We start from the raw sequence: 27,578 nt of genomic DNA, 5'->3' as shown, positions 1-27,578 counted from the left end.
ATCTAGTTCCCTGACCAGGGATTGAACCCTGCGCCCCCTGCATTGGGAGCACGGGAGTCTTAGCCACTGGACCACCAGGGAAGTCTCTGTGAAGAAGTCTTGCCTTTAAGAAATCTACAGATCTAGTAAGGAAGAGCCATGTACACAGTAAGTACTGTCTTTTATTAGATACTTAACACAAAAGTGGAAAGTATTTTTGGAGGAAGAACTAATTTGCTACACACAGTGGTTTTCAAGTGTTCCCCCTTCAAACTATAGGTCCCCAACTTATAAATAAGCTAAAATAAGTCTGAAAGTACTGGTTTGAGTACATGTGCCTTATGCCCCCATCACTCAGTTCACCTTCAGTTGGCTTCTCTGTGTAATCACGTCCCACATCAGAAAAGCCACAGCCGATAGCCACACACATAAGCAGAGTAAGTATACAGTAATATAAACAGACAAGTGCAAAAAGCTACAATAATTCATTTAAAATCCCAAGCTAAATAAATATTCACACTTCAGTAGGAAAGAGCTGAACAGGGCAGTGACCCTGAAGGCCCAAGCACTTCCCTTTTAAATGTGTACTTAGGGTCTAAGGAAATGACATTCCCCAGAGGACAGTTATTATTTTCTAGATCAAATTCATTTCTCAAGTTCATTAACACACAGATTCAGCAGGGGTAGGGATAAGGCTGAGATTATGTTTAACACGTTCCCTTGTGTTGCCAGTAACAAGGTCCTGGACAAGGTGACTTTCTTGAGGACATTTTCCAAGAGGCAAAGCCAGGTTTGGAACCTCCAAGGCCAGGCATTCTAAACTGACACTGCTTCCCTAAAGACTAACAATTGAAAAAACAGTTATCTGAAAGATGAGTTTTTACATCCTTGCAGCAATAGGATTTGAATCCATGCCTGTAAAGAGATGGGAGCCTTAACTCAAGATCTGGATTATTTTTCTTATTAAAAATTTCGTGAAGTTACAAGTCTCCTTGAGAAGTGAACTTATTCCCACCTCCCAGGTTACAGATAAAATATTACCACCCTGCAGCAAGCCTGAGGGCAGCACTAGTGTGTTAATGGCTTAAAAAATGATTCCAGTGTCTGCATGCCCTCAGGCCTGGGCCGTTTATTATTTGAAGCCAGAGGGCTCTTGGGATTTCTTTTGCTTTGAGGAGAACTGGGAGGAACAACCTGCAGGTTTGAGGAGTGGGGCTGCAAAAAGGAGTTCTGTAACTCCAATGCAAAATGATAGTCCGAGTGTTCTGGCATGTCCCACACAGGTACCAGAGAGCCACATTTCTCGCAGGGCACTTGGTCCTCAGCAGCCAGAAGACTGGAGGTCATAGTTGCCTTTTGAGCCACCTCCAGAGCAGATGTGGAAGTTAAAGAAGCAAGGTTGTTGAGGCTGTTCTGGGCCAAATCCACCTCTGTGGGAGTTGTTTTGGGGGATCCTAGCTTCAACATCTTTTCACAGTCAGGGGCACAATCTGGATTCTCTGTTGGAAAATAGTTTGTTAACTCTTTAGGATTGGGCTTCTGTGGAGGGAAGGAAACTGAAGGATCAGTGAGCTGCTTCTGCTTTAGAAGCAGACTTTTCTGCTTAAAGAAGGGCTCGGTTCCTATAGTATGACTGCTTTGAAAAGCTAATGACGGCTTGGATGGTAGGCTCATGGGGGCCTGTGTAGCGGCAGTAGGAGAAGAAAGTGAAGCTTCTTTGACTTTCTGCTTTTCTGCGGCTTTCTGGAAGAATGATTCCAGAGAAGTAGTTGCTTTCTTAGGGGTTGTCACCGCTGGGCCACTTCCCTGGGTCTTGGCTTCTGAACTGGTGATTGGCACTTTTGGCAGAGAACTTGGGTCACTGCTCAAGAAGGTGGTGATGTCTGGGCCAGGTGAAGGGGTAGAGGAACAGAATTTGGTAGCACAGAGGAAAAGCATTATAAGGGGAGGGGACCTGTATAGAAAGTAAAAGAATAGATTAGCAGCAGGTCACAGATTAAGTTTCTAAATGACTGGGACTCTGGTTCTGCCACAAAAGGAAATTATCACTCTCTCAAACTTTGGGGTATATTGGGTTAATACAGATTCAGCGGACCTGGGATGGGTGGAGAATCTGCCATTCTAACAAGTTCTCAGGTGATGCTGATGCGGCGGTCTAGGACCACACCCTGAGAACCTTTGGTGAACACCCAGCAAGTAGGATGTGTAAGTTGGCTCCCCTGACAAGTGGGTTTACTATTTGCATGATACTGCTGCACAGCTGCTGAAATTCACAGTTGAGGCAAGACACTATCTAAAGCTACAAAAAAAGTTTTTAAATAGACTGGAAAGACGAAAAAAAAAATGCTCTATGCAGTTTTTAAACAGAACCTGAACTCTCATTTTCAACTCTGGAATTTATCTAGAGAATGAAATTTCACAACTGCTTTTGATTACCTAGCCTAGTCTCAGAAATATTTCAAGAAATTTGTCATAAAGTTCCTCTTTATGTCTCATTACACAAATACATTTTCACATAAGTTGAATTTCAGAAGATGAAAATGTGCTTTTATATACAGATTTAGTCCCTTGATGAGATAAAGGGTAAATGCTATTTTAAGATTATTATGACAGTATCTCACTATTCTCTTTCATGCTTTGGGACAGTCTTATAATCAGATACTATTATGCTTCCCTGGCAATATATTTTATACTCCTGGTGAAATTTGTTATAATCTGCCACTTTATAAGGTTTAATGTGAACACAGTATCACAATTATCATTTGGTTCAGTAAAATCACTCAGTATTTGAAAATAAATAGTCTTCATTCTTTACTTAGAATAATTTACTTCTTGTTAGTCTTTGTAAATAACAAGTGTACCAAGTAAGTAAGTATTCTTCAAGTAAGTAAGTCTTCTAAGTATTACAAAGACTCTAACTTTAGAAAGTAATATATTCAGATAAGCAATAACTTAAGATGGCTAACTAAACTTTTCTTTTTTAATCTCTAATGTAGATCTATATTAAACAACCAGTTTATCTTTCTCACTTATTATTAATATATTTACCTTGTGAATTTGGAATACTTTTACAACTTAAGAGGCTATGTTAAATAATGATAGGATTCCAATACTAAAAATCATTACTATCTGAACAGTAAATGAACACACTCCCATATAGAGCTGATTATTTTTAATGGCCAGCTGAAGTGAAATTTATTACTAAGGAGGATGATTTTAAAATATAATAATCAGACAGTTGAGAGAGAAGTTCTCTGAAACTTGGGAGTTCTGCATTCCCAAGTACACCTGGTCGTTCCCCTGACTATAACAACTTAGTATCAGAAAGGGTAGTGTTGGTTCAGTCTGCCTCTGAAACCTACCCCTGGGCACTGGACGGCACCCAATGTAGACAAAGAGGCTGAGCCATGTTTCTGGTATTTCTCCTGGGTTCTCTCCCTTAATGCATGACCACCCCTCTCTGTAACAGGTCATGCTACAAAGAACCTACCCTAACTGGAAAGCTTATATACTAATTTTAAATAAAGACAGGGTATGGGTCTCAAATGAAGATGAGCTAGAAGGAAACTCACCATTCAGTCTGGGTTCCTGAAGTGTTACAGTTCCTGATGGTAGCAAATGCATCATGGCTCATCTTGTGAGCATCATAGTGGGTGAGGGCACAGCAGCGTCGCAAGCTGCTGAGACGTCTGTCTCCTTGTATGCGCATGCTCACAACCAGCTGAGTGGCCACCCTGTCGTTCTGTGGGTGTAAGAGGATTGAGACAGTACTAAAGTTACCTTGAGCAGCTGGATTCTAATACTGAACTGTGTGAGAGAAAAGAATCAGGGTGGCGTAATGGTTTGGAAATAGGGTTTCATTTTTAAAATATTTGTGCTGTTTCTGCATATAAGTAACTGGAGATGACATAATTTGGGTGGAGTATTGGAATATCTAGGATATTTTGACAGAATAAATGAAAATGGTTTCTCCTAAATGTTCTTCTGTGGTATCCATGGAGGAAGATTATACAAAGGTCTATAGTACTATATTCTGTGACTGAAGGAAGAGTTCATGTAAGTCATTGAAAGGGGGTCAGGATTGAGTAGTGGATCTCTTCTTAACCTCTCTGGTGCTCTGATGCTCAAGAAGAGAAGTTTCTACTAGCATCTCCTTACAGCCCACCTACAGAAGATACACAGGTAGTGAGCTGCCTCTAGAAAGCAAGATCACTGACTCACTTTTCGGTGAAATCTAAGTATGTGAATCCTGTTGATGCAAAGCAAACTAAGAAAATAAGGCCAAGAGGCAATAAGGTGACAAGTATACACAGGGACCCCTCAAAATCAAAAGATTCTAGTGAGAAGAAATATACTTAAGACAAATAAACCAAAAGTAGCAACTAATTTTTAGGTAAAAATACATTTTGTATTGTTGTGCATTTTGTAAATACAGCTTATTCAGGTTTGTATGTATCTCGAGAGATACATAACTACAAAGAAGTTCTTGTTGACTAAAACCAGTTACCTATAACTGTATCAGGCACTATCAAGAGATAAAGGAGAGAACAAAATAAAGTCCAGGCTCTGGAAGATCTTATCTTATAGTAGGGGCTACATAAAATAAACAAATAGGCTTGTAATAGAAATGACTACAAAGTGCAATGGAAAAAAGCAGAGTAAGGCAGAGAGTGACGGAGGCTGCTGATATGATAGAGGAACTGGGGAGGAAGTGAAGGCGAAATTTACTTGGTGTGTTAAATAAATGGGGAAGAGGCCAGCAGAGTGGAGGCTGTTAGTGGACTAGGTGAGGGGGAAATGACGGGACATGAGGTCAGACTATCAGAGGATAGAGAGATGAGAACGGAGCGACACCTAGTGGGCAACATCAAATAAGCCCACAGCACAACCTCTTTATGTTACCTACTGAAGAACAAAGACCAAACTGCCAACCTTTGTTAGAAAAAACACCTACTTCTGCTTTACTGACTAAAGCTTAGACTGTGTAGATCATAACAAACTGGAAAATTCTTCCAGAGATGGGAATACCAGACCACCTTACCTGCCTCCAGTGAAATCTGTATGCAGGTCAAGAAGCAACAGTTAAAACCAGACATGGAACAATGGACTGGTTCAAAATTGGGAAAGGAGTACATCAAGGCTGTATATTGTCACCTTGCTTCTATGCAAAGTACATCATGCGAAATGCCAGGCTGGATGAAGCACAAGCTGGAATCAAGATTGCCAGAAGAAATAACAACATATGCAGATGATACCACTCTAATGGCAGAAAGTGAAGAGGAACTAAAGAGCCTCTTGATGAGGGTGAAAGAGGAGAGTGCATAAAGTTAGCTTAAAACTCAGCATTCAAAAAACTAAAATCACGGCATCCAGTCCCATCACTTCATGGCAAATAGATGAGTAAAAAGTGGAAGAAGTGATAGATTTTATTTTCTTGGGCTCCAAAATCACTGCACACGGTGACTGCTGCCATGAAATTCAAAGATGCTTGCTTCCTGGAAGGAAAGCTATGACAAACCTAGACAGCATATTAAAAAGCAGAGATGTGACTTTGCCAACAAAGATCTGTATAGTCAAGGCTATGGTTTTTCCATTAGTCATGTAGAGATGTGAGAGTTGGACCATAAAGAAGGCTAAGCACTGAAAAATTGATACTTTTGAATTGTGGTGCTGGAGAAGACTCTTGAGAGTTCCTTGGATAGCAAGGAGATCAAACCAGTCAATCCTGAATATTCATTGGAAGAACTGATGCTAAAGCTGAAGCTCCAATACTTTGGCCACCTGACACAAAGAGCTGACTCACTGGAAAAAGACCCTAATGCTGGGAAAGCTTGAAAGCAAAAGGAGAGGAGAGTGGCAGAGGATGAAATGGTGAGATAGCATCACTGATTCAGTGGAGATGAATTTGAGTAAACTCTGGGAGATAGTGGAGGACAGAGGAGCCTGGCATGCTACAGCCCATGTGTTGCAAAGTCGGATATGACTTAGTGACTAAACAAAAACAACCAAAGAGCAAACATTTACTACCAATTCCACTAAAAAGGGGCAGACAGTTAATTACAGATGAGTCCTGACAGTATTCAGTTGATGTTTCAACAGGAGAGGACACATCAAGCAATACCATCAGGAAAATGAAAATCCACAGGGAGAAAATATTTGTATATTATATATTTGACAAGGGATTTGTATCCAGAACACATAAAGAACTTTTAAAACTCAATATAAAGAGACAACTCATTTCAAAAATGGCAAAGGATCTCAACAGGTATTTCTCCAAATAAAATCAGAAAATAGTCAACATGCACCTGAAAACCACTTTATACCTAGTGACTAAACAACAAAGACATAGAGAAATTACAAGCCTCTTACATTGCTGGGAGTATAAAATAGTGCTGTGACAGCCTGATGTGCTAACATAGAGTTAGCATGTGACTCAGTATTCTACTCCTAGGTATATATACAAGGGAAGTGAACACATGTCTACAGAGAAATCTGTACATGAATGTTCACAGCAACATTACTTATGATAGCCAAAAAGTGGAAACAACTCAAATATCCATTCACTAATGAACTGATAAAATAAAATGTGATATATCCATTCAGTAGAATATTATTGTCATAAAAAGGAATAAAGGACTGATAGATGCTATAATATGAATAAACCTTGAAAACATGTTAAAGATTTCAAGCCAGTCACAAAAGGCCACATATAAGATTATTGCACAGATATGAAATGTCCAGAATAGTAAATCTATACAGACAGAAAGCAGACTAGAACTGCCTAGGGCTTGCGGAATAACTATTAGTGGGTACAGGATTTCTTTTTGGGTTATGGAAATGTCCTTAAATTTATTATGGAATAGTTGAACTCTGAAATATATGAAAACTATTGAACTTTATACTGTAAATGGGTGAATTTTATGGTATGTAAATATATATATGTGTCAATAGTTGTTTTTTTTTAAAGAGAGAAGATAAACTAGTCATATATTTAATCTTTGCCTTAAGACTCTGTCTCTAAAACTGAATACTTCTTTGTCACATGGACTGTGTTAAAGCTGAATAATTTACAGTCTAATCCCTAAATGTCCTGCTTAACAGTTCTGTACTCTGATGAAGATCCACTGTGTATTCAGAGTTGGAGTAGGATTTAGATAATATACAAAAATGTAAAAGCAAATGGTAATGAGGGAGACAGGAGTAGTCAGGTCTTCACAGATCTAGTAGTCAGTAGTTCACAGATCTAGGTTTTTGAAAATCATATTGAGTTTTACGGCAGTTTTATGGGAAATGATAAAAGATTTCTTAACATTTTGTAGCTGGTATCTTTTTGTATCTTCTTTCTACTCCATACTGATACTTATATTCCAAAGCTCATCCAAGCAATAAAGAAAATCTTACAGCATTTCGGTCCTTGGTGAGTCTCTCCTCTAGTTCCTGGGCTAATTGCAAAAGCCACCATTGCACCTAAAAAGAGTATTGAGATTTTAATCTTTCATTTAAAGACTCTAGGTTTATTACAGAACTCTCAGGTAGCGCTAGTGGTAAAGAACCCGCCTGCCAATGCAGGAGACGTAAGAGACATGGGTTTGATCCCTGAGCTGGGAAGATACTGGGAGGCATGGCAACCCTCTCCAGTATTATTGCCTGGAGAATCCCTTGGACAGAGGAGCCTGGCTGGCTACAGTCCATAGGGTCGCAGACATGACTTAAGCGACTTAGCACACACAAATGGTCATTTTGTTCGGTTCTCCCCAAAATGGAAGTGTGCAACAGTCTCCCCCATAAGGATCACCAGATGACAGAAATCTTCAGAACTCTGACCTGCCCTAATCTAAGAGTTTTCACTTTCTTTTTTTGCTGGCATGCTACCAGGTAAACTTCAGGCATGTTCCAGCTCTGAGAAAAAAGACACAAACTTGAGGCACAATGTCCTGGCTTCCTAAGTTTTCATCTACCAAAAAATGAGTAATTCCATTTCAAACTTCAGTCAGTTCCATTCTGTTTCTTTTTGGAGGAAGAAAGAAAAAAAAAAAATCCCAAGTGAAATTCATCAATTTTCAACACAAAACCCCTTCGGTTTCCTGTACATTTTACAGCATAAAGGTTCCATCTAAGTTTCCACAGCTACCAAAACCTACCCACCAGTTCCCTTAAAAGAGATAATGTTCTGTCAAGAATGTCTGCCTACCTGAAACCGAGTAGATAGAGCTGTTTTTCCTGGGAAGTTCTTGCTGCAGCCAATGGTTTTGGTTATTGGCCTGGGTTTAACTGGATCATGTTCAATCCCCCGGCACATGGCATATAGCCAAGATCTAATAAAACCAACACAAAAGTTTAAGGTGAAAGCAAATGACTATCCTTGTTAAAACAAAATACCTATATTATACTAAACCTTTTATCCTTTTCATGAAGAAGGAAAAATCTATTCAAAATTAAGTTCATCACAGAATCTTGCCCTTCCCTATGAATTCCAGTACAATAAACTGCTCAGGAGAAGAATACCGATTATGCTTTCTAAGGTCAAGTCATCATTTATATTTTTGGAAAAGTACCAACCAAGCTACAGGATTTTACATCCCCAAGCTTTTTTGGTACTTACTAAGCCTAAATACAAGGATCTTAAAGAAATAACAGCATCTTTGTACACATATATAACCAAGCTTCAAAGTTAAGAGTTCCTTTCTACCAACCTAATTAGTTAGGTACATGGGGGGGGGGGAACTAGACTGATAGGCTATAGTGACCTAATATTTTAAAGCAAAAGGATCAATGCAGTTACCTCAAGGAGTGAATATTAACCTAATAGGTCTAGATTTTACCTGATGCTTTTGTCTACATTTGAATTTAACATATCCATAAAGGTTACGACTGAACAGTATCAGGACTCACTTACCCATTCCTCTCCCCAAAATGACTCTGGAGCTGGGATTCAGAGAACTGGGTCAGCTCTCCCATGTATTCTACCCCCAGGATTTCAATGACAGAGGCCCCTAGTTTTCCTCCAAGATTACGGCTAACAACAACAAAAGACAATACATTTGCAAGTAACATCATCAATATCTAGTTAGCAAAGAGATACAAAACGTTTTGTCTGTGTAAGCAGCTCTCCAGAAGATTCAGGGAAAAGGATAACACACAGTGGTCCTGTAAATTATTGATTTTCTAGAATAAGACTAGATGACTGGGAATTCAATACTCTGAGAGTTAGGGCCTAGGAATAGGAGTAACCATAGCATAAACACAAAGGTAAATTCATTAAGTGGTTATCAAATCAACTATATAAAATTTTTAATTATACAGAATCTACTGTCCCATTTATGGATTCAAATTCCACCTCCCAAAACAAACCCCTTCAATAGTAAAACCTTTTGTATTTAAGAATATAGTAATTCTTCAGCCTAGCCTATGAGATGTCTAATAATCTGTCCTTAACCTATCTGTTCAGTCCTTTTTCCATTACTTATTTTCCTCAATATGGTCCTAGGTCATGTCCCGTTCACTGAAAATACCTTATACTTTCTCCCTTTTTGTGTTCAAAACATTCTCCAAATTGGTATTTCTCTTATATTCTCATCTGACTCCAAATTGTGCCAAATCTGAAAACAAAATCCCATGCCCTTTTTATAAGTCCTTCTCCAATGACTTTTATGAACTTTGGTGACTCCCTGTACAATTCATTTAGCAGTTCCATACAGTCTTGATTACGGAACTTTCATTATTGCTTTGAACAGTTATATTTTGTCCCTTCAACAATATTATAAGCCGTTGGTCAAGGACACACAATTGGTATGCACAGCCTAGTTATTAATTTTATTTGGGAACAATTCAGTAGCCCTGAATGGCTTGCTACGATATTAGAAAAAAGGAAAGAATTAAATTTCCTATTTTTTATTTAGTAATAGGTTTTAATAAAAAACCTAGAAGGAAGTTAAACGTATGGCTAACAATCAGTTCATTTTTTAAAATTCAGGATTAAGTATCTTCCACAGATAATCTGGAATTGGAGGTTCATTAAGAAAAGAAATCTCAGTGTGTTCGCAGAATTTTCTGTTTTCTCCCTCCTGTCTCCATGGTACCTGTTTTCCTTGGCTCCAATTCTTAAGGAACAGAAGCAAGCTACAACTAGAGAGGGCCTTCACATAGAGGAGTGGAAGGTGAGGTGCTCCCTGAGTACTCACACTTTGTTAATAGGCACTTGGTTGAAGAGCTGTGGGACTGACCCATGTGAGACCAGGGTCTGCCGGTTGGGCTTGTTTAATCCACAGGCCAGTTTTGCCAGAACCTGGAGCATGGGAAGCATAAAAACCTCATTACTGTCAACACCCACACATGGTGAATATTAATATATACACATACCCACATTCACACACAAGGCACAGCTTAAGGGCTGTAACTAGTGGTTTCCACATTAAAAACAAATACAGAACCAGAAACTCAAGACATCTCCAAACCTGGGTGTCCAACAACATCCACAGTGGAAACATGACCCACTATCATTATCCTCACTGTTCTTCCCACATCTTCCATTCTGTTTTCCTTTAGTAGTTTTTTCCACCCTCATCTGTTCCTTAAGGTTCTCCTACTTCAAGAGGGTAAAGAACAAAGAAGCTACAGAAGAGACTTAAGAGGCATTTCTTACTGTGTCCATATGAATATGCTAAAACAAACTCATTTTGCCCTACGCCACTTACAGACATTTCTTGATTAATGGTCAGTCCATTTTAAGTCCCAGTTTAATACAGATTACCATCATTTAGTATCTGTGACAAAGACTGGGCTCAAAATCATCATCCAGTAGCAAACATCTTATACTAAATAAGACTTCAAAATGAAAAACACCCATGAGAAGTCTTTTCAAAAAACAAGGTACTTCATTGGTATCAATTCACAAATTATAATTGGTAGGAAAAAATATAAAATCAATTCACATTCATGGGAGAGATTCTCTGAAACTTCTACTAGGTCATAATTAGTTTAAATTACTACACTGAGATTTTTGTTTCCACTCCCTCGACCTAACCAGGAAAAAACTTCCCCAAACTCTACTGGGTAATTTGGCAACTTTCCTCTTTTTGGAAATTCCCTGGTAGTCCAGTGGTTAAGACTCAGTGCTTTCACTGCTGAGGGCCTGGGTTCAGTTCCTGGTCAGGGAACTAAGATCCCGAAAGCTGCACAGTGCCAAACTTTTCTCTTCTTGAGGGAGGGAGAGAAGGTAGTAACCAGGGAAAATCAGCTACCACCCTATGACTAAGCCTAGACCAAAGGGGATGAAGATCCCAGGGCCAAACTGTACTTTAATTAGAAAGAATAGAAAAAAAGCGGAGAATACCTAGATCATACCACAGAAGTGAGATAATACTAGAATATTCAGCAAGTGAAAAGGAATAGGTTCATATATAAAATAAAAGGACTAGCCTTTTTTTTTTTTTTGGCTACACTGCCTGGCTTGTAGGATCTTAGTTCCCCCAATCAGGGATTGAACCCAGGCCCCGGGCAGTGACAGTGCCGAGTTCTAACCACTGGATGGCCAAGGAATTCCCGCTTCCTCCTTTCTTTGGATAGTTCAATCATTAAGGAAATATTGTGGCTACAACTATATAAATAACCATTTCCAGCAAAATTTTCAGCCTATTTCCTAGGAAAGTACATGTGCAATGTCAATTCTCATGTTGAAATAATACTTAGGTTTTTGTCTTCAATGTGAAGTTTAAAGAGGAACCCATTTCAAAGATGTGTAATGGTTTAAATGCCCCATGCAGGGACTTCCCCTGGAGGTCCAGTGGTTAAGACTTCTCCTTCCAACACAGGGGGATGTGGGTTTGATCCCTGGTCAGGGAGCTAAGACCCTACATACCTCAAAGTCAAAAAAAAGAAAAACATAAAACAGAAATAATATTATAAGAAATTCAATAAAGACTATTAAATAGTCCACATAAAAAAAATCTTAAATGCCCCACTCATACCTATCCCATCTATGTTTTATTGTTGTTGTTTTGTAAAGTTTGTGTTTGTTTCTATCCCTGTGTTTAACTATAGATATATCTGTTTCTCTTTGAAATCTACTATTAGCCTTCACCTTATTGTGTGAAATCCCAGCAGAACACTGAAAACCGGTCTGCCTCTCGATGGCTGCTCGCATTTCTTCCACAATCACTGCTCCCATAGTGAGCTGTAGGTCTGGAGAGCTGGTGCTTTCAGTCTGAAGCGAATCAAGCCATTGCAATAAGCCTTGTTTTCGCCTTTCCTCTGAAAAAGTTGAGAGGTCCCAGGTAGACATTTTTTTTAAATCAGGGTTTTATTTAATTGTGTTATCTAATGCAGAAATGCTTAGATTTCAGGTACTTTAGATATGTTTTTAGAAGACTACTCAGTATCACAACAGAGATCAATTTCTCATACCAAGTCCAGCAGCCTTAATTTCCAGCCTAGGCTGAACCTTATAAGCTTCAATAACCAACAAATATTTTGTATTATCTTTTATGAGCAATGATTTTAAAGTACTTCTGTTTTCTCTCTCCAGTTTTGAACTTTCTTCCTCCAACTTCCCTTGCATGCCACCAAGAATTCTATTAAGTTACTCAATTAGAAATTATTCAGAATTATCTCACGCTTCAGTATAAACTTAAGTTAGCACTTCTGTATTTTTAGAGGTTGGTTCCAGTTGAATAGCTTAAATCTAATCAGCACCACTAGAAGATTTATTCTCTTGACAAAGTATTTAAATTAGATGTAGCTTTGTACTTACGGCCTTGAAAATATCTTATTACCCAATTTAGGACTAGTCAGTTTTGGAAAAGCATTTTAAAATCATATAACAAGAAAGTTAAGAAGAAATATACACGCTGGTTTAAAGAGGCTGAAGTGAGGGCTTCCCTGATGGCTCAGTGTTAAAGAATCTGCCTGCAGTCAGGAGACACAGGTGATGTGGGAAACGTGGGTTTGGTCCCTGAGTTAGGAAGATCCTCTGGAGCAGAAAATGGCAATTCACTCCAATATTCTTGCCTGAAAAATCCCATGGACAGAGAGGCCTGGCAGGCTGCAGTCCAAAGGGTTGCAAAGAGTTGGACACGACTGAGCACACACACACACAAATGAGCTATGACAAGGCAAGAAAATACAGAGTATCTTGAAGAGATAGAGTAAAGGTTCGTATATATGAGAGGAGGAGGAAGATGAACACATAGAAGGAAGTATTTTCCAACTGTTGTTTCTCTCCTTTGCTAACCTGTCTTCCTCTAATGCCCTAACTGTGGATACTGAGCAACATTCTTCTCTGTGTAGATAACCGTTTCTCTCGGTGAACTGGTACTGGCTTACGTTTCAATTTGCTTATGCTGAGTACATGCAAATCTTAAGCTCCTGCCCCAAATTCTTAAACTTTAATCCCTTATTTCTACCTCCCTACAGAAAATTTTTCATTAAATGTTTGAATTTTTCATTAAAGTATCAAGCAAAATGCTACTGAAGTCAATCTTTATATCTTCCTCCCCAAAGGTTCTCTTTCCCAAACAACTTCCTGTTTCTCTTAAAGGTTTAAAATCTAATATTGCCTTCTTTTCTTTTATTGTAGTTATCTATGGAGAAGGAAATGGCAACCCATTCCAGTATTCTTGCCTGGAGAATACCATGGACAGAGGAGCCCGGTGGACTACAGTCCATGGGGTCGCAAACACTCAGACAAGACTGAGCAGCTAACACAATTGCAGTTATCTAGTTACCAAGGCCACTTCAGCATATTCCACATATCCATTGCAACTCACTCTATTTTACTCATACTTCTTCCATTCTTGCCTGTGCCACTTTGACTTTTGTTTTTGGCCACACCAGGGATCAAACCCGTACCCTCTGCTGTGGAAGCACAAAGTTTTAAACACTGGATCACTAGGAAGTACCCATAAATTTATAGTTAGCTCTTAAAATCAGGTAGTGTGAAGTTTTACAAATTAGTTTCTTTCTAAAATTGTTTGACTATTCCACATCCTTTGTGTTTCCATATAAATTTTAGAATCAATTTGTCAATTTCTATAAAATCCTGCTGGGATTTTGGTGAAAATGCAATGAATCTGTAGATTAGCTTGGGGCTTGACCTGCATATATCTTGAACTGTTTTTTCCACATATATTGTTAGATATATTTCTCATAATTTCATGGTTTTAATGCTATTGCAAAAATGCCATTGCTTTTTAAATTCCAACTTCCCATTTTAGATTTTAATATACAGAAGTATTACAAATTCTTGCACATTGACATTGTCCCCTGCAACCCTGCTAAACTCAATTATTTAGTGGGAGTGAGGGGAGGGTAGATTCCTTAGGATTTTCTATAAACATGGCCATATCTCCTATTTCATTCTTCCTTCACATCTTTTATTTCTTCTCCTGTACTGACTGCATCATCTTGAACCTCTAATACAATGTTGACTAGAATTCTCGTAAGAGTGAGCACTGGTAATTTGTGCCAAAACTTCAGGATTAAACTGATAAACTCTAGCTATGGTCCACAACTCTAGGATCCATAACTATTAATACAAAAGAGAAGTCCTTACACTGATAACTGGTATACCTTCTTCTGTGCCATGAGCTGAGTAGTACCTTCCAAGCTCTGGTGGCTCAGATGGTAAAGAATCTGCCTACAATGCAAGAGACAGGTTTGATCCCTGGGTTGGGAAGATGTCCTAGAGAAGGGAATGGCTACCCACTCCAGTATTCTGGCCTGGAGAATTCCGTGGACAGAGGAGCCTGGAGGGCTACAGTTCATGGAGTTGCAAAGAGTTGGACATGACTGAGCAACTAGTACTTTCACTTTCAAGCTCCCTCTGGTTGTTCACAGAATTTATCATCTTGTGGCTGTAGGACTGAGGTCCTCCTTTCTTGCTTGCTGTCAACAGAGGGCAGCTCTCAGAGCATAGACATGGGGGCTTCTCCAAAGGCCCTCTTGCAATATGGCAGCTTCCTTCTTCAAAGCCTGCAAGGAGTCTATCCCAACTCCTACAGCTCTCAACTTTGGCAGCTGATTTTTTTTAAGTTTTTAAATATTAATTTATTTTTATCTTCTTTTTGTTTCTTTTTGGCTGAGCTGGGTAGCACATGGGCCAGGGGATAGAACCCATAGCCCCTGCAATGCAAGCATCGAGTCTTAACCACTGGACTGCCAGGGAAGTCCCTGAAAGTTGATTTATAATTTTTTTATATTAATACAGCTACACAACTGTTTCTTGTTATACACATTCACATGTTCAATATTTGCTTAGAAAGAAATGAATTAAGAGGAAACAAAGGAGAAAACAAAGGAGTTCTTTAGCTAACACAAACCAGTTACAAAGAGGCCCCAAAGGGAAAGTTTTCACTCTGGCAGTTTTTGAGTATTAAGTAATCATACTACTTAAACTTCACACACACATAACTATTTCAGAAACAGAAAACCCAAAGTTGCAAATGGGTAAATAGGACCCATTAAGAGGCAGGATGGTCAAGTTGAATGGGAACTTTAGTATCAAAACATCACAGATATCTGGATTCTTTTCCTAGCTTTGAAATATATGTCATATTCATGAAAAATAATTTCTGGGAGAATATATACACTTAGATCAGCTCATTTCTGTTAACATATTTTTTTTCTGGCTACACACATCATGTGAAGACTCAGGAATATGATATGAAATATCACCATAAATCATTTCCTAGACATTGTATTATTCTGACCACTCTAAATAATAAGATGTTATCACTGCATCTGGAAGCTTAAAATTTAAACTGGACACAATAAAGCAACTTGTTCCTTCATATACAAATACCTTTTATTTCCTCATACAGAAATAAGACTTCTTTAAAACACTGGCATTTTATAGAAAAATATAATAAAGATAGAACAACCATTTGAGTTGAAGTAACATTTGACCACCAACAGAGGTATGCACCATCATCTTCACCAAAGAGCTCTTCAACAATGAGTTGCCTCCCACAAAACCAATGTAATGTGTAATAGTTTTTATTCTGAACTATGTAGGTTTTGAGAGGGTCTGAAAATCTGAAAACTGCATGCAAAATTGTCTTATATGTAAGTATCTCTTTTTCTGAGACAAGCAAGGGTCCATAGCTTTCAACAGGTTTAAAAGGGCATACAGTCTTAAAAAAAAACTTAAACAACAAATTATTTTAAGTATTATAAAAACAAAACACAACCACACAAAATCTGAGATACAGCAAAAGGAGTCCCAAAAACGAAGTTCATGGCAATACAGGCCTTCCTCAAAAAAAGAAGAAAGGTCTCAAGACTTCTCTGGCAGTCCAGTGGTTAAGATTCTGGGCTTTCACTACAGAGGGCACAGATTCCATCCCTGGGCAGGGAACTAAGATCCTGCATGTCACTTGGCATGGGCAAAAAATTTTTAAAAAGAGAAAAGTCACAAACCATAAGATGTTGCAATATATATATTTGATAATGATTCATATCCAGAATACATAAAAAAGTCCTACAGATGAATGAGATAAGACAACCAAGAAAAATGGGCAAGTGCTTAAATCGACACTTCATGAAAGAATGGTCATCACTTACAAAAAGATGTTCAATCTCATTAACACCAGGAAGATGCAAACTAAAACCATAACATGATATCACCATATATGATATCACAATCATTAAAACGGTTAAAACACAAGAGAAAAAAGCAAGGGTTGACAAAGATGTGGCACGACTAGAACTCTCATATACTGCTAGTGGAATTATAAATCAGTACAACCATTCTGGAAAACTTTTGGGGGTATCTACTAACACTGAATACAGACAAACTAAAGCTGAATACAGGCAAACCCTACAACTGAGCACGTCAGTCACATGCTCAACAGAATGTATACACTTGTTCACCAAAAGATATTTACAATAATGTTCATAGCAACTCTGTTATTAGTGGTCCAAAACTGGAAAAAAAACCCACAAAATATCCATGGGTAAATTGTAATATATTCATACAATGTAATACTACACAAACCCAACTATATACAACAGAATGGATGAATCTCACAAAGACAATATTGAATGAATGAAGCCAGACTCAAGTATATACTGCATAATTTCAATTTTAGAAACTTCAAAAATAAGTTAAATAGAAATCAGGACAGTTGTTATATAGGAGAGAGGGAAGAGGGACAGAGAACAACTGGGAGGGCAAGCAAATGTGGCTTCTAGAGTTCTGATGTTTTTTGATCTGGGTTCTGTTTATACAAGTGGGTTTACTTTGTGAAAATCAGTCAAGTGTACACCTAATTTACACACTTTATGTATATTATATCAAAGTTTAGATGAGCAAGAAAAAGGGAAACCTACTGGATTCCAGATTTCAGAAGAAGCAGAAATAATCATAATCATATCGTAAAAATTATAATTTAAAAATTACTAAAAGGTATGTGGAGTCTAAAGTAGGACACAAATGAACTATCTATAAAACAGAAACAGACTTACAAAACAGAGAACAGACCTGTGGTTGCCAAGGGCAGCAGGGAGGGATGGATTGGGAGTTTTGCAATTAGCAGATACAAACTATTACAATACATAGAATGGATAAAACAACACAGTCCTTCTGTATAGCACAGAGAACTAGATCAATATCCTGTGACAAACTATGATGGAAAAAATATGAAAAAGAATTATATATGTGTGTGTCTTAAAGAATCACTTTGCTGTATGGCAGAAATTAACACATTGTAAATCAACTATACTTCAACAGGGCTTCCCTGGTAGCTCAGTGGTGAAGAACCCGCCTGCCAATGTGGGAGACACAGGTTCAATCCCTGGTTGGTCAGAAGCAGCTAGGACCATGTGCCACAGCTACTGAGCCTGTGCTCTAGAGTCTAGGAACCACAACTACTGAAGCCCATGCGCCTTAGATCCTGTGCTCTGTAACAACAGAAGCTACCGCAATAAGAAGCCTGTATACCGCAACTGTCGAGTAGCCCCCACTGGCCGCAACTAAAGAGCCCACACAGTAACAAAGACCCAGCACAGTCAGAAATTTTAAAAAACTACATTTCATCAAAATGCATTTTAAAAAATAAATAAAAATCACTAAAAGGTACATTAAGTAAAGACCTAAAAAGCTGGTGAAATGTTTATAGATGGGATAGTTTAACACCAAGATAATATCTTTTTAAAAAATGTGAATTAAGGGGCTTCCCAGGTAGTCCAGTGGCTAAGACTCTGAGCTCCCAATTCAGGGGACCAGGTTTGATCCCTAGTCAGGGAACTAGATCCCACATGTCACAACTAAGACCCAGTGCACCTAACTAAATAAATATTTTTTTAAATAAATAAAAATGTGAATTCAATGTAACTTCCAGAATTTTCTGAGGAATTCAACTAATGCATTCTAAAATATATACCAAACAATAAAGGTCCATAAATAGCCAAGACAATTTTGAAAAACAAAAGTAGAGGGGAGTCCTTATCAAATATTATAATATACCACAAACTAATAAAAACAATGTGTTTCTGAAACAAAAGGAGACCCTAATGGGCTATTATAAAATAACTGATATATGAGAAGTTGAGAAAAATGGATTATTAATAAATAAATGTTGGGGAAAACTGACTCACTAAAAGATTAATAATTAAGGTGGCTCCCTACTTTAAATCAAATAAAATGGTCAACTCCATATAGTTGAAATACCTAAAAATAAGCTATAAGGCAAATTGAAGAAAATGTAGAAAAATGTCTTTAGGAACATCTGATAGAAATGAATGTCTAAAATGAGACTTAAAATGCACAAACCATAAAGTGAAAAATGGAAGGACTAAAAGAATTCGTTCAACAAAGTACAGTATAAGTAAAGTTAATGGATGACAGACCTGGGAAAAGATGTTTGAAGTGTCAAAAACAGACAAGGAACCAACAATTAGGATACAGGAGACTTCTCCCCCGACAAAAAAGGGCAGGAAATCCAATGGAAAATTGGGTGATTATAAATAAGCAAACTCATAAAAGTGGAAACTCAACTGGCTAACAAGTATATGAAAAAAAAGCTCAACTTCAATTAGTAAATAGAGAAATAAAAGCTAAAACAAGCCCCAAAATATAAAGTACACGTTTATAGCCATTACATTTTAAAATATTAGATAATACAATTGCTGGTGAGGATAGGGAGGAAATGGGAACTCTTGTGTACTGTCAGGGGTCAGGCAAATTGTTACAGCAGTTCTGGAAACCAATTTGGCAATATTTAGTGAAACCAAGTATATGTGTATACCCTATGATCTAGCAGTCCACTCCTGAAAATACTCAGAGAAACCCCTGCGTAGGTCCAAAAGAGGATTAATAAGGACATTCATCATATAAACAGAAGGGTCTGTAAACATAGTAGATCCATACCATAGACTGCACTGCAATTAAAAGCAACCAATTGGGCTTCCCTGGTGGCTCAGTGGTAAAGAATCTGCCTGCCAACGCAGGGGACATGGGTTCGATCCCTGGTCCAGGAAGATCCGACATGCTGCAGAGCAACTAAGCCCATGCACCACAACTACTGAGCCTGTGCTCTAGAGGCAGGAAGCCGCAACTACTGAGCACAAATGCCCCAACTACTGAGGCCTGTGCACCCTAGAGCCCATTCTCCACAACAGGAGAAGCCTCTTCACTGAGAAGCTCGTGCACCACAACTAGAGAGCAGCCCCCGCTCACTGCAACTAGAGAAAAGCTCGTGCAGCAATGAAGACCCAGCGCCTCCCCCAAAATAAATGATTTTTTAAAAAGCAATCAATTACACATAAATACAGCTACATGGATAGATCTATAAAACCACCAATGAAACAAAATTAAAAAGAATGAGATCTATAATACCATAACATGATCTTGTAATTAAGAAGCACAAGTTTTTCTTTTAACATTGTTTCACGACAAATTAATGCTGTTTATACTCAACTGCATCTTTTTTAAAAAAATTTATTGGAGTATAGGTGATGTACAAAGTTGTATTAGTTTCAGGTATACAGCAAAGTGAATCAGTTATACATGTATCAATACCTATATCCACTTTTTAAAATTTTTCTTCCATAGAGGCCATAACAGAATACTAAGTAGAGTTCCCTGTGCTACACAGCACGTTCTTGTCATCTATTTTATATATAGTAGTGTATATACATCAGTTACAATCTCCCAATTTATTCCTCCCTTCCTTATCCCCTTGTAACCACAAGTTTGTTTTCTACATCAACTCTACTTGTTTTGTAGATAAGTTCATTTGTACCTTTTTTTAAAAATTTCACACACACACAAAATCAAATTTTTAAAAATTTCACATATCATGTGTGTGTTTGACTTCACTCGGTATGACAATCTCTAAGTCCATCCATGCTGCTACAAATGGCATTGTTTTGTTCTTTTTTATGCCTGAGTAATACTGCATTGTACATATGTACATCTTCTTTACCCATTCCTCTACTGATGGGCATTTAAGTTGCTTTCACGTCCTGGCTATTGTAAATAGTACTGCAATGAACACTAGGGTGCATGCATCTTTTTGAATTATGGTTTTCTCTGGGTATATAACCCAGAAGTAGGATTGATGGGTTATATGGTAGTTCTGTTTTTAGTTTTTTAAGGAACCTCCAAAACTTTTTTTCCATAGTGGCTGTACCAATTTACATTCCCACCAACAGTGTACAAGGGTTCCCTTTTCTCTACATCCTCTCCAGCATTTTTATTTGGAAATTTTTTGGATGATGGCCCTTCTGACTGGTGAGGTGATACCTCATTGTATTTCTGATTTGCATTTCTCTACTAATTATTGATGTTGAACATCTTTTCACTTATATAATGTGTGCTTTTAAAACTCTAGCACAAGTTTTAAAAGAACAAATTATATAAAAAGCACAAGTTTTAAAAGCACACATTAAGTCAGAGAAAGACAAATACTGCATGTTATCACTTATATGTGGAATCTAAAATATAAACAAATGAATACAACAAAACTGAAACAGACTCACAGATATAGAGAGCAAACTAGTTGTTACTGTGAGGAAAGGGAAGAAGGGGCAAGTTAGGCGCAGGGGTTTCAGAGTTACAAACTATTGTGTATAAAATAAATAAATGGATACAGCACAGGGAAATATAGTCACTATTTTATAATAACTTTAAATAGAATATAATCTATAAAAATATTGAATCACTATGTTGTACACCTGAAACTAATATAATAGTAAATTGACTACACTTCAAAAAATAAATGAAATGATAATTATCAAATAAAATAATTAAATAAACAAAAATAATTAAAAGCACAAGTACAAAGCAACATTGTACAATCTGTAAAGACATATACATATTTAAGAAGATCTATGTCAGTGAGTGCCAGAGAGTCTGTGGGGTAGGAAGGGAGTGAGGGGAATCACTATGAAGGGAAAAGGAGTAAAATAAGTCAAATAAAATACAAGGCCTTGAGCAGCTCACTGATGACATCATCCTGTGAGTACGTCAACTGTTTTTGAGGTCGCCTTAAAAAAGCTCACCCTTCTTATGCACCAAGTTATACATTAACCTACAAATAATGGAAGTGCTCAGTCAGCCTTCTACTGATAACTTTAACCTGCCCTAGTTATGCTTAAGGAGAAACTTGATTTTACAGATTTCACAGCTTCTCAATATCCATATACCTGGAAAGATAAGAGAATTTGTATATCCTTCCATGTGAGTCCTTGAGATTCATTCACGTTGTAGGTTAAGTTTCGTTTCACTGAATCCAAGAAGGAGCAGTGTGACCAAGCAAAGCAGGTTCCAAAGGCAGGAAGCAGAAGCAATACTGATGCTATGGAAGTACCTTTCTCAACAGTCCCTTCTGTTGTAGGCCCTTGGGGAAACCCTTCAATGCAGGTGGTTGGCAACAAGTCTGCTGAGATACGCTGATTTTGGAGCTTTTGTAGTCTCTCTTGCACAGCACTGGTCAGGTCTAAATAAGCCTCATCAATGCTGCCACGTTCCATTACAGCAAAACGAGACATTATCTCCATCACTTCCATACTGGCTTCCCGGTACCTAAGAGCATGATAGCATAATATACTCACATACATACAGACCAAGGAAAGGATGCTCTTTCGCAGTAGCTGGTGTTCCTTCACAGACTTGAGTAAATTACTCCAAGGTATTTTTACAAATACTTGAAAAACTTAGTGTATATATATACATATATATATGTTTCTGCAAATCATATTTTTATTTTTATAATGTGGCATCTCAAGTTAACTATTAAAATAATTTTAAATTATCCAGGTCTTAATAACTTTTTGGTCTATAAACATATTCTTAAATTTTTAAAAACTGCCTTTGTTTGTTACTTGATGAAGATTTTAAGGGTAAAATAAATGATCCAGTATAAAGTTGGTGGCATGTGGCTTTTCAAAATCACACTCTGAAGTCAACTATATTTCTGGGACATGACACTGTCTTTCCCAGCCAGCATAAAATTCAATGCAATGTAACATATGTCCATTAGCTAAATTAATTCTACTTTAGAGTAACAGTATTAATCTTCAGTTAAATCTGTCTTCATTTCTGGCAATAATTCCAATGTGAGGTTGGCTATGACACTCCACTTTTAGACTTCTGATAGGTGAATTCAGGAATATCTCAAGTCCCAAGTCAAAGCATGATCCCTACACACACCACCACATACAGTATAGTGTACTGTGAGAACGGGGGATCTGAAAAAGAGTTGAATCCTCAGTCTTCTGCTTCTTAGCTGTGTGAACTTAAATTATTTAACCTCTAAACTTACCCCTCGTGTGTGTGTGTGGGTGTGTGTAGGAATGAGTGGGGAGGGGGTGGGGTGGATAATACTAGAATTTACCTTATAACGATGTGAGATTTAAGAGACACTGCCAATGAAAAATTTCACACAGTGCCTGGCATATGACTTATGTTCAATATGTTTATTAGCTATTAGGATTATTATAATGGTGGGGGCTTGTACCTACCTCTAATTTGGCTATGCCTATATTAAGTCTTCTATTCTGAGGCTAACTTTCTAAAATCTGGGGGAAGAGAGCTCAGTTCAAAACAGAGAAGGTCAGCACCTTCGAATCTGTTCAATTCTGGCAAATAATTCTAGATATTGCACTAGAATGTGAATCTGACTCAACTTTCTCTGGGAAAACTCTTTAAGTTTCACAATCAATTTAATAACTGCAAACACTTCAGACTTTTGGCCTGAGAACATGGGAACTGGTATTAAGTTTTAATTACAATAACTAATTTTTAAACATTTAAGGAACTGAAAAAGTATTAAGGGTAGATATTATTATAGGTAATGATTCTCAACTGTTCCTAAAATATAATATTAAAATCTGTTTTCATTTCACACTGAAAAGTTGGCTGACTGAAGGGAACCTTTTCAGATGTCATTTACACAAAACAAATTAGAAAACATCAGTTCCTAGCCTCATGAAATGATTCCAACTCCTCCACTCCCCTTAAACCATCTTCTCTTCTTACTTGGCGAGGTTAGCTTTTCCATGGAGCTCACGAACTTGTGCCAGTAGAAGATCTGGACATAACTTCTTAGCATCATCTGCCCACATGTTTCTAGTGACCCCAAATGCACGAGCTTCATAACTTACTGCAACTATTCTAAGGTTAGGAAAAAAAGGGGAGCAAAAACATTATATGATCATAAGCAAAAGTAATTAAAATTCAGCATGATGAATAGGTTATAAACATAATAGAAACTTTTTGATCACAGATGCTACTATTTTTTTTCCTTAATTTTTTGGCCATGGAGCAAAAATATTACATGATCATAAAAATTTCACATGATCATAAAAGTTTCACATGTTCATAAAATTTCACATGACAACTAGATTATAAACACAATGGTAGAAACTTTTTGGCCACTGACGCTACTACTATTTTTTTTAAAACTTTTTAGCCACACAACAGCATATGGGATCTTAGTTCCCTGACCAGGGATGGAACCCATACCCTCTGGAGTGAAGTCTTAACCTCTGGACTGCCAGGGAAGTCCCACTGATACCACTATTCATTCTCAAACACAGCAGTTCAGAACTCTCAAAAATAGGACCTAGCATAGTGCCATGTATTCTCAGACATTAAAACAGCAGTTTAGAGTTATAAGAATAACTATGATACATACCCACCACCCTTCCATGATGTGTACTGTACAACTGCACAAGGTTTATTCCTCAAATGAGGATTTTGCCGCTGTTCCACTTGAACGAAAAAACAGTCCATGTCCACTAGAGCAACTACCCGGTCTCTTCCATTAGTCATTTTTCTGTAAGACAATATATTATGAACAGTTAGAAAGGACATTGAATCTAAATCACCAAAGAAAACTACTTCCATTCTTTCACTGTCGAATTACCATAAGCATGGGAGCATGGAAACTAACAAGAATGAAACAGGCATTTTCACATACTGCTGGCAGGAGAATAACAAATTGATACACCTTTAGAAGGATAATAATAAAAGCTTTAAAAAATACCCATTTTCCCCCAAAGAACTGAACACTTTACAAAAGATATTCAGATAGTCAACAGGCATATGAAAATGGGCTCAATGTCATTAGGCATAGGGAAATGCAAATTACATGTACATCAATGCAAACTGCATGTACAAATGCAAATTACAATGTACATCAATGGTGGGATAAAGCCAACAGTTAGAATCTAATGGACAGACAAATTTCAAATATAAGTTCAGGGTAAAGAGAAGCACAAAATAATATATAGTATCAAAGCATTCATGTGAATTTCAAAACTTTCTTTGAAAAACTTCTAGGGTTACAGAAAAGTCACAAACATAGTAGGGTTCCCCCATACCCAGTTTCCCCTAGTGCTACATTTTACACAGCACAATTATCAAAGCTAAAAAATGAACATGAGCGTAATATTCACACTACAAACTTTACTTGAATTTTACCAGTTACTCCCATTAATGTCCATTTTTGGTTCCAGAATCCAGCTTAAGATCCAGTCTTAGTCATCACATCTCCTTAGTCTTCTCCAATCAGTGCCATTCCATGTTTCTCATGACCTTGACAGTTTCACAGGGAACTACTCAGTTGCTTTGAGAACATCTCTCAGTTTAGGTTTGTCTGATGTTCCCCCCGCCCTTTTCAAAAATAAATTCTTTAAAAAAAAATTTTATTTATTTTTGGCTGTGCTGGGTCTTCACTGTTGCTTACACTTTTCTCTAGTTGTTGTGAGTGGGGGTTACCGTCTAGTTGCAATGAGCAGGCTTTGCACTGCAGCACTTCTCTTGTTGAGAACAGCCTCTAGGTGCATGGACTTTAGAAGCTGCGACTCCCGGGCTCTAGGGCACCAGCCTAATTGCTCTGAGGCATGTGGGATCTTCCTGGGTCAGGAATCAAACCTGTGTCTCCTGCATTGCCAGGCAGCTTCCTTACAACTGAGCCATCAGGGAAGCCCTGATGTTTTCTCTTGATAAGACTGAGGTTATGCATTCCAGGCAAGAACATTGTGGGAAGTGTTCTGCTTTTCTCAAGTCATGTATCATGTTTGGAGGTACATGACGTCACTGTCTTAATACTAGTGATGGTAAACATATCATTGAATAGTGACAGTGTTTGCTAGGTTTCTCACTGTAAGGTTACTATTTTTTCCTTTCGTAGAAGAGATACTTTGAGACTATGCACATATCCCGTTTCTCTTCAAATTTTGAACTTCTGAGCACCCATCAGCGGATCTGGCCTGTAACAATTACTTTGTAGTGTTCTACTGCTGATTTTCTATCTATTCATGTTCAACTTTTGAAGACAAAAAGAAAACAACAAAAAAAAGAAAATACTACACACTATTTGTAGACAGACATACGTAAACGTATGGATGCTAGATTGAAAGAACAAACCTTATAAACCATTGATAGAGGTAAATGTTTTCATTTAACATTGTTAGAAATCTGAAAGAAGGCTTTATAAACGAAAGCAGTGGCTCCCAAACTTTACTACAGATTGGAATAACCTAGGAACCTTTAAACACTATTGATTTCTGGCTTCTACTACCAGACATCTAACTTAATCAGTATGGGTGTGACCTGGGCATCGCAATTTTTATAAGTCTTCTCTAATGCGCAGCAGAGATTGGAAACCACTGACCTAACGTAAACAAGATATTTAAATATGAGAGAACACAGGTTTTACAGTTGAGTAAGCACTCAACTGTACTTTTTTTAAGTGTCAAAAATTAACGTTCACCTTGAAAAAAGTGTCATGCTACTACAAAGCTGAAAGATTAGAGGGGAAAATGATGACTTCAAAAAACCAGAGTAGTCAAGGCATTGCTGTTGTTGCTGTTAAGTCGCTTCAGTCATGTCCGACTCTGTGCGACACCATAGACAGCAGCCCACCCGGCTCCCCCGACCCTGGGATTCTCCAGGCAACCCACTGGAGTGGGTTGCCATTTCCTTCTCCAATGCATGAAAGTGAAAAGTGAAACTGAAGTCACTCAGTCTTGTCTGACTCTTAGCGACCCCATGGACTGCAGCCTACCAGGCTCAACTGCAGCCTACCAGGCTCCTCTGTCCAGGGGATTTTCCAGGCAAGATTACTGGAGTGGGGTGCCATTGTCTTCTCCAAGTCAAGGCATTAATTCCTTACAAATTCCACTCACTGAAAACAGGCAGAATGTAATACTTTAAACCATAACATACCAGAAATCACTTTGCCCTGAAGTGGCTTTTGTGTAGTCTTCGAATAGATTAATATTGGATTAAAAAATAGTAAATGCATTGTCTCATACACACACACACAGACTTATATCGGATTAAAAACAGTAAATGTAATGCCTCTCTCTCTCACACACACACACATGCACACACAGACTTACATTGGATTAAAAATAGTAAATGCATTGTCACACACACACCCCTAAGTACCATATTAGATACAAATACTAGAAGTGGAGTAGGAACAGGGAGCAGTGATTTAAGTACAGCAAACATTTCCTAAATACTCAACCACCAAAAACGGATATTTAGATTTTAACTGTTTTAGTTTTCAGTTTACGTATTTTGCTGGAGCAGGCAACAGCTTTTTAAAGATAAAAACTGAAACACGCTCTATGTTAAAACTTTCCTTTGGGAGTAAGGATTAGGCTACACCTCAAATGACCAAACACCTCAAATGACCAAAACTGTACAAACCTTCGGTATTTGCAATTCCTCATCTTAAACGATCTCAATTTACCAAGATCTGTACAAAACACATTTAGTGCCTATCAGGTGGTAACACAGCCAAGGAAAACCAGTACAAGTGAAGAGGGAAGTTTAAAAAAAGGCAATACGAGGGCCTTTTCTGTAAGCAATGCTTTCTACTTCATTGTTATTTCGGGCCAATGTTGTCCTCAATCACTGCTATATTATACAACCAATAGCCAAGGCAACATGAAAAGTCTAAAAAGAGATACAGAACGGTTCTAAATTCTCTTACCAATGTGACGGCACTTGGCAAAACCGCCACCCGCGGACGCCGTCGAGACTGGGCTAGGTGTCCACTGGAAGAAGGTTAAAGCGGTCTTGAATATTTGTCCCCTTTCTGGGAACGGATCAGTCGGTTTCGAGACAGATTTGTTCCCTGGAA

General features: G+C 37.9%; 1 protein-coding gene across 1 annotated transcript; it reads right to left on the bottom strand.

The window, feature by feature from the left end:
• Positions 1 to 275: 275 nt before the first annotated feature.
• On the bottom strand, positions 276 to 27,557 carry POLH (DNA polymerase eta). The gene is made up of 11 exons (XM_068960686.1): positions 27,429 to 27,557; positions 24,114 to 24,254; positions 23,456 to 23,590; positions 21,786 to 22,000; positions 12,059 to 12,228; positions 10,161 to 10,264; positions 8,876 to 8,995; positions 8,171 to 8,294; positions 7,381 to 7,446; positions 3,552 to 3,721; positions 276 to 1,933 (listed from the first exon to the last, which is right to left on the bottom strand). The coding sequence occupies exons 2-11, from the start codon at positions 24,248 to 24,250 to the stop codon at positions 1,048 to 1,050; spliced, it is 2,127 nt and encodes a 708-aa protein (XP_068816787.1). The 5' UTR covers positions 24,251 to 24,254; positions 27,429 to 27,557; the 3' UTR covers positions 276 to 1,047.
• Between the last annotated feature and the right edge of the window lie 21 nt (positions 27,558 to 27,578).

The sequence above is a fragment of the Capricornis sumatraensis genome, chromosome 22 (genome assembly GCF_032405125.1).
Source record: "Capricornis sumatraensis isolate serow.1 chromosome 22, serow.2, whole genome shotgun sequence".
In the NCBI taxonomy this organism is placed as follows: Eukaryota; Metazoa; Chordata; class Mammalia; order Artiodactyla; family Bovidae; genus Capricornis; species Capricornis sumatraensis.
The sequence above is the reverse complement of the archived record's forward strand: the minus strand, read 5'-3'. Positions and strand labels throughout refer to the sequence as shown.

Bases quoted from the DNA above. Each gene is read 5' to 3' on its own strand.
- POLH (XM_068960686.1), bottom strand. From the start codon at position 24,250: ATGACTAATGGAAGAGACCGGGTAGTTGCTCTAGTGGACATGGACTGT. The intron at 10,265-12,058 runs GTGAAGGCTAAT...CCCATGCTCCAG, and splicing joins CTGGGATTTCACACAATAAG to GTTCTGGCAAAACTGGCCTG. The intron at 1,934-3,551 runs GTGAGTTTCCTT...CTTTCTATACAG, and splicing joins TCAGGAACCCAGACTGAATG to GTCCCCTCCCCTTATAATGC.